Source organism: Sycon ciliatum, chromosome 1 (assembly GCF_964019385.1).
Source record: "Sycon ciliatum chromosome 1, ocSycCili1.1, whole genome shotgun sequence".
In the NCBI taxonomy this organism is placed as follows: Eukaryota; Metazoa; Porifera; class Calcarea; order Leucosolenida; family Sycettidae; genus Sycon; species Sycon ciliatum.
In genome coordinates this window covers 43,425,440-43,433,758 of record NC_088643.1, presented here as the reverse complement: position 1 = coordinate 43,433,758, position 8,319 = coordinate 43,425,440, and the positions used below count along the sequence as shown (strand labels likewise).

General features: G+C 45.7%; 1 protein-coding gene across 1 annotated transcript in view; it reads right to left on the bottom strand.

Moving 5' to 3' along the window:
- Positions 1 to 1,231: 1,231 nt before the first annotated feature.
- The window catches only part of LOC135827434 (restin homolog), a 49,938-nt gene continuing 42,850 nt past the window's right edge, over positions 1,232 to 8,319 (bottom strand). The window contains exons 46-49 of the mRNA XM_065339938.1: positions 7,658 to 7,768; positions 6,668 to 6,794; positions 2,783 to 2,904; positions 1,232 to 2,168 (exon numbers count right to left, since the gene is read on the bottom strand). Of these exons, the coding sequence (XP_065196010.1) occupies positions 1,991 to 2,168; positions 2,783 to 2,904; positions 6,668 to 6,794; positions 7,658 to 7,768 (538 nt within the window). The 3' untranslated portion in view covers positions 1,232 to 1,990. The remainder of the gene's footprint in view (positions 2,169 to 2,782; positions 2,905 to 6,667; positions 6,795 to 7,657; positions 7,769 to 8,319) is intronic.

Sequence of the window (8,319 nt, the reverse complement as noted above, 5' to 3'; positions counted from 1 at the left end):
TTTCACTCTCTTTTTGTGCTTCGTACATCATGGCTGATACATACCAAACCCAGTGTGGCTTTGAAAAATCGGCCGGCATTGTACATGAAAGTCTGGAGGATATGTACTTTCGTGGAAGTAAGATCACTGGTATTGTAGGTCCGGAAAACGGCATTGTGGTGTAGGCACTATTAGGTTGTACTTTTTCAAAGTACAGTCAAACCTCTTTAGGACGAACACCAAGGGACCGATGGTATTTGTTCGTAATAACGGGAGTTCTTCTTATCCATATTTTATACCCAGTGAATACACAGTGATTTATCCAATAGAGCTATGAATACTAGTTCTTCTAAAGCGAAAGTTTTTCTTGTCGATGTTCTTCCTAACGATGTTTCACTGTAGCTTCAAAGGTATGAAAAGCCTTGCCAGAGTAAGAATTGGTTTTATTGTGGAGCGTTCGGTTTCGTATTTCTGATACAAGTTTTACACACAACAGCCCGGAGGCACTCGAAACAGGTTTTGTAGAGTTTGTTGCCATGTTTGGCAACAAACAGTCTACAGACCTTCTTTGTGCCTTTGTGATAACGGTTTTAGTACACCTTACCACAGAACAGTACAGGCTATTTGCAAACAAACCGGAACTCACCCAGCCACTGCAAAACTGGTTTTTTTTAGTACTTCTGAATTTTTTAGATATTGTAGACGCAACTATTCTACTTCAGAGTACTTTGAAGTATAATGTACATTGTATAGACCACCACTTGTGCAGCTAGCAGCTAGGAAACATGTGTATGCTACTTCAAAGTAGAAACAACAACACCCCACACAGTCTTCAAGCCTAGGACACTATCAACACGCGCGTTTCGCACAAGAGCGCAGTGCATGTACAGGCCCACTACAAACCAGTCCGGGTTGGCCTTTTGGCCTCTAAATTCCACCGTGTTTGCTGCTGAGGTCATGTGTACATGTACGTGCCGTATCATCCACAAAGTATGGCAGGCTATGAAGGTTATGGCCAGACCAGCCCAAAAACTAAAAGGCTTCCGGCGGTTATAATGTTAACATTCTTTTCGAAGTTCATCACAGACAGCACTGGGTACAGCATGTTTCCTGTGTGTCTATGCAACATGGATATCGAGGATGGTTCTCTGTAGTAGTGTGGCGATGTGAAGGTTTTGGATCCGCACTGAAGACATAGAGATAGAAACCCAGGTAGGCGTAGATGCACACCGGGAACCAAAAAGGCAAGAAAGACTGTTGTCACGACTTGCATGTACGTACAACACAACACTGCTGTAGAAAGTACGAGTACGTAAGAATAATGTATGATCAACGTGCTGTAGAGAGTACGAGCACGTAAGAATAATGTATGATCAACGTGCTGTAGAAAGTACGAGCACGTAAGAATAATGTATGATCAACGGACCACTACTACTAGAGCATGTTGCCATGGAAGCAACATTGTTCAAAGCAGTGAATAAATAAATAACATACAGTACAAACGCATCTTTGAACAAAAGTATACGAATGAAACAATGTTTCGATCTGATCTCACAATGATGTGATTCATCTCCTTATCACAAATATTTCCGACATCTGAATAGGTATCCTGCAAGCAAGTAAAAAGAATGTCCAGCATATGGTATTATGCACATTTTCAGTGTTTTTTTTCTTTGGGCACAAAAAAATTAAACACTCATATTGGCCAAATACGGTGTTCATAAATAGGACTGCGGATAAATTTTTGGAAATTTTCTATTTTTGGATTTTTTTGGCATTTTTGACATCCGAAAGATAAGAAGTTTGGTGATTTTCCACTGAAATTGTGCTGGCTACAAAAAAAAGTGCTAAGTAGGCATAGCAACCATATGAGCAATGACACATGAGATGCGAGCGAGGAGGTTCATTGCCTCATCCATGAAGAGCATATTTCATAGCTGCGTGCACCTTGGATATGCTAAGTCGTGAGGAGTTCCGACTAGGATCATGAATCGATCATGAAGCCGCCCCTCTACTTGAGTGGCTTATGTGGAGTGGAGCTGAGCAGCGGGTCGGGTCCAGCAGACTTTCCAAGCATCGATGCACCTCCCAAAAAGCTTCGATCGGTAAACGAACTGCCAAGGGACGACTGAGTCTGAGACAGCGTGTCGTTGACTCTGTCCAGACGAGATTCGAGCCTGCGACGTGCCCTGCAGCCAGAAACAGAGAATTTAGAATTAAGGGGTCGTCCGTATTTTTCGAAAAATTCAAAAATCCGTCCTCAGGCAGAAAGGGGGTGGGTGGTCAAGAGCGCTGGCGGAATTTAATTTTTTGATTTTTCATACCTTTTTTTTTTTTTTTTCTTTCTTCAGTGATTTTGGTACACTTGCTGCACTGACATGATTGTAGTGCACTGTAGACGTAGTGTAGGATCGCAAACACCAGTATGATATACCGGTACATGTCTCTTCATGTACATGTACATGTAGTTGTAGGACGTGCATGGCCGTCGGTAGACCTCCTACTCACTTACTTTAATAGCTACTAGTACTTTTGACATTTTAGCTACTACAATGTACATGTACATGTACATGTAGGTGCAATCAGTGAACATGGGGTCAGGAGTTCTTATTTTCGAGCTGGTAAAAATCAAAAAATTAATGGGAAAAAATGGGGGGTGGGTGGGTGTTTCAGAGACAATTATGCACGAGGACGGATTTTTTAATTTTTCGATAATTACGGACTACCCCTAATGCCTCCCAAACATCCTTAATATTAACCAGCGAAAGGCTTTTCAGGGTTGACAGCCATTGAGTCCACCTACCTCTGATCATCCTTGCGCAGCTGCCTCAGTTGTTCATACTCGGCTTTTAGTGATTTGTGCTTGATCTTCAGTTGGTCAAGTTCAGCATGCGAACTCGACAGCATCTCGTGTAGCTCAGATTTCTGCAGAAGAATACGAGAAGAAGAATACCAGCATAAGAATACAGTCTGGTTTAAACCTAAGGTTAAATCGATTAACAGACCACCCAACCTGGGAGGCTCAAAAGTATGTAAAAATACATAAAGAGTTGAAGCCAAGCAAAGACGAACTGTCATGAACCGAAAGCCAATATCCTACTTGGTCCGCGTCAGCAATATTGTCGCATATCTTTCAGTTTTGTTACTATGTCGCCAATGCTCACTTGGCAGCCCATTTCATCCCAATTTTGGTTAGTAGGTTAGTTTTCTAGTACCTGAAAGGTCTAGCTAGATTTCAAGTGGATTTCGAGAGCGACAGGTTGGTGATTCTGATTGGTACAGCGCCGCATCAAAATAGATTATCTTGTCACACTGCGCAGGCAAGAGCAGCGCGATGCACAAGAAAGTAATCGGCTACTCGGAATCAGTTCCATTTGAAAAACGGCCGAGATCGCTCACCTCAGGGATCGCTCGCCAAGCTGAGATCGCAGTTCCCTCACCTCCAGCGCAACGCTCGGAGTATCCAGCGAATCGTGGCGATTCGCAAGTACTGTACGAGTCATCGTCGTTCAAAATAAATCTTGCAAAGAACGGCGACTGATTTGAACCACACAGGCAGGCGTGCTGCCCACGCGAAGTCCTATAGAGAAGGCGATCGTCACGGTCGACTTCCCATTAGAAAATAGCCAGGCAGCGGAGAGGAAGAGGGATGAGCTTGCGAAAGCGAGAGTGTCGATCCTGAGCAAAAAATATTTGTCACCAGCGCCGAGAGCAGCGACGAGGAGGACCAAAAAGTATGAACCCTTCCTTGGACAAGAAATTCCTCATGGCTAGTTGCCATTCTGTACGTTACCTTCCATCATACCAAGTTTTATCGTTTTAAGTGCACTTGTTGATATCCAAAGTCTAAGTTCAAATTGTCGAAAGATAAGCGACAATATCGCTGACGCGGACCAAGTACTAAACTCGATGTTGATGTAACGATGATGGACAATTTGGGTACAATAACAAGTGGTTTCACACGATGTACGTTTTGCCGTATTGCTGGTGACGGCTCATCAGGTGTCCTTAATACAAACTCGGATGTTGAGCCAATAGTGATATGTAAAGAGAAAAGGACCTATAAGTTAGTAGTTACTAGATATGACCTCCCAGGTTGGGTGGTCTGTTGCCTTGCGTTTTCGAGTTCTAGGTAGACCGGTTTGCCCAGTGGTCTTACTTCCTCCGTGTCATTAAAATTGTCGCTTCCCGAATCGTAACTTTTCGTGACTTACTTCGCTTTGTCGGGTTGTCGGAATCGCCTTTTTCCATGTTCCGACGTTGGTCCGACTCTTCCTACGCAATGTCTACTAGTTATACGAGCCGTGGCAGTGTCGGAGCTTCCGTTCACAACAAACAAATGCATCCATTTTCGCAAGATTCCGCCCCAGAACGCCGAATCTTTTTCTGCGGTTCATGCCGATCCACATCGTTCGCGTGGGCATCTGTCGTGACTTCAAGCTTGGGTATAAGAATCCTGTGTCTCTCCTGAATTTCAAACTGCTGAAGGTGATGATGGCAAGAACAAAGCATCCACAAACGCCTAGAAAACTGCCACGTGTGGCGCGTGTTGCTGCGAAGGCAGCAGGTCTGAAAACACCAACAAAATCTGTAAAGCGCTTGACGAGAAAGAAGGTGGGGATTTGCTTACCCAATCTCGCTGGAAAGTCGCTACGGCGTACTTCAAAATGCTAGGTGGCCGTAATCGCCTGCCACCTGGAGACATGGATCGCTTGAGAAAGAAGTTTCCTGAGCTGAATTTGAACGCACGTCTTGGTCAGCGTCTTGGTCAGCGTCTTGTCAAGAGCTATCGTGAACAGACTGAGTCGGCCTCAACTCTGACGAAGATGTTGACCTCAGCCGAAGCGCAGTAAAGTGGGAGGCCACAAACTCATGCTCACAGTCGACGTAGCGAAATTTCTCATCGAGACCAACGACAGGTACTGGGGCAAGTTGTCAACAAAGAAACTCTGCGGCAAACTCAATGCAGCTGGCCATGAGTGCAGCACCGCATCAGTGCGTAGGTAGTGCAAAGCGCTGGGAGCGACTCACCGCCGCAGATATGTGAAGCCGAAGCTGACAGCTCAACATGATGCAACCGGATCCGCTGGGTGATTGACGAGTACGACAAGGACACAGGAATGTTTGGCAACAGTGAGAACACGTGCCGCGGTGATGAGAAGTGGTTCTATCGAATGCGTGACAGACCCGTGGCACGTGTTCTCCCTCGCTTCACAGAGACCAAAGGCGAGGTTGAGCGAGTCGTAACAATGCCCGCAGATCCTAAGATCTACCACAAGTCCCGAATGCCCAAGATCATGTTCCTGGCAGTCACGGCGAACCATGAGTTTGATGGTAAAATTGGCATTTGGCCTTTCACCATCACTCGAAAGGCGAAACGAAGCAACGCAAGGACTGGGACGGTGGCCGGAGAGACTGATGTTCTTGAACTTGTGACTGTCACAGCTGAAGAATATCGCAAGGTGATGCTCAGGAAAGACGGTGTGTTCGACAGCATGCGAGAGAAAATATTGTGGTTCAAAAGGAACTCAGGCGAGAAGGAAGCAGGCACGACACTCTGGTATCAACATGATGGTGCGAGACCTCACACCGCGAAAGCGAACCAAAAGCACTGAGCTACACATGGTGCCAAGAAGGGCTTTGATATTCGTGTGACAACGCAACCAGCCCAGTCGCCCGATCTGAATGCTAATGACTTGGCATTTTTCGCTAGCCTGCAAAGTGACACGGAACTCGCGGCCAAGGACAATGTTTTCGATTTATCAGACGCAGTGATCACGTGCTGGGAACAGTACCTTGCAGAGCGCATGACTGGTGTTTGGTGATGTTTGTACGCTTCGTTCAAAGGGATTTTGAGCGACGACGGAGGCAACAACTACAGCCATCACATGGGCAGCAGAACGGCACACTGATGGTCGTCCTCCGAAGGCGACGCACACGATAGATCGGTCCCGCTGAGCATCGTTGAGGATGCGAAAAAGTACGTGGACGAATTGGAAGAAAGCTTGATCGGCGGAAAAGTTGGTGAAAGTTGCTGCGATTCTCCCGCCTCAGATGCTGAAGAATAATTATGGAACTGTCATTTCACACTTGTAACATGTAATTTACGCCCTGTACTACGCTCTGCCTGGATTTCGACATGTTTTGTTTGCTGTGAGCGGATAAAAATAAATTTGAAAACATCGCTCTCGAAAGCGACAATTTTAATGACGCGGAGGAAATACTAGTCTCGTCATCATTATCCCGTAACGTTCGACATTCTTTGTTGCCAAGGGACATAGCTCGTGCACCTCTTCACGCAGCATCCCTTCCCCTCATTGGAACTTTCCGCACCTGAGCCTTCGAAGTTGGAAGGTTGTTAGTTTGCGCTTCACAGATGGGTTGGAACTAGGTGCCAGGTCGTCGAATGTCTCAATATCATTGTCAGATTTGTGCCTTGTTGTCGCACTATCGTACTGTATATGATCTTGTTACCTTGGTGGACTGTTAGTCATAACTACTAACTTATAGGTCCCTTTCTCTTCACAATACTTATCCTTTTGAACAAACACAAAATGGTGGCCTGATATAACGGCAAACCAGCCAGGGTTGTAACGTTACAATGCAAGTTCAAAATTAATGAATAGTGAAAACCCCAGGTGAGCTGACATTGGAGCATCATCTACATGTACATGACTGATTTACTCACCTTTCGGTGGCTTTCATCCTTCAGGACCTGCTCATTCTCTGCCCGCATTTTGTCCAAGTTTCGATGAGCGACGTGTTGCTGTTCCATGTGGCGGCTGACTTCGGCTAGTACTCGGTGCATTTCAGCTCTGGATAAGATGAGTACAAGACATGGAAGTCGTCATCTAAAATACCAGAATTATTCGTGCATGGAATAGTCTCCACGAGTATTCAAAAAAATAAAACCATAATCCGATGTTTTTCAATGTACACTCAGCATAAGCTGCATCTACTTTCTTGCTGAGTGATACGAGTTCCTATATGGACCCTGCACCAGCGCACAGCCCCGTGTCGGCAGGTCAGGGGCTGCACAGCGCCAGCCACTAGCTGACTCAAGTGATCGGATGTTCTCGCTCCACATATACTGGCATACACAGAGACATAGACAGCAATAGCGACAACACACAAAGTGAAGGGTAGTTAGCCGCAGCCAGATGTGAACCGGATAACGAGTGAGGTATGGAAGCAAGGACTGAGAACAGAGTGTCTCAGATAGAATAGGCGTGCCAGTGGATAGCAGAAATAGGCGATGATGCAGAACCACTTGGGACCGTCAGATTCATTTTCCTGGACCGAGCCAGCCGGGGAAAAAACCCTCGCGCCGACGGACGCATTTGTGAGGGAAAAAACCGGGTGTATATCCCCAATGGCGATTAGGCATCATGTAGGCATGGAAAGCACATCACGGCAAACGGTGATAAAAAGCAATGATAATATGCACAGAAATGAAGGATGGGAGGGCAGGGACACTGGTGAGACTCAAAACTGACTGAAGAAGTCAGGAAAAGAAGCGACAATAAAGAACACACCAGATGCCATATTTGCAACTGAAAATATTTCGCGAGAAATCATTTCTCGCCTATCTCGCTGCGCTCGGCCGGCAAGAAATACAACTTAACACTGTACATCTGTATGTACCCGGGAAAACACTACCCATGCTATATACACCTACCTAGAATTTCCTTCCAGCCGCTTCTTGTAATCCTTGATGTCGTCCTCATTTCTCTTCAATGTTTCAATCTGAGTTTTGAGCTGTCCTGTCTCAATCTCAAGCTCAGTTGATCTATAGAAACAATGGACAAGCAAAAATGCACACACACGCAGACACGCACACACACACACACACACACACACACACACACACACACACACACACACACACACACACACACACACACACACGCATGAAGTATACACATAAGCAACCTATTTTTCGTGTAAAGAAATACTTTTTGCCAGCTAGCTGGCCTCTGCGTACACCGCAGACACACCCACACACAACAGAAAGATACAGGTCACAGTAGTAGTGTGGTCTTTGTACAACGAAAAGAGAAAGACCACGATGAAGAGTAAAGTTTGAGAACACTGACAAAAAAACCAGCTGACGCAATCCTGGTGCCGTAGCAAACACAAGGTTGGGTTCTCCTCGGAATGGCTGAAGGATTGCACCTGGCTGCGTCCAGTGAAAGACGAAGAGGGTGAAGTGGTGGGGATGCAGTGTTCTCTCTGCAGACAGCACGATGCTAGATCAGTCCAGAATAAAAGTAAAATCTGGAAGAGTGTACCTGCAACTGTATTTTGCCGTGACAAGGTTGTCAAACACAGCAAGTCCAA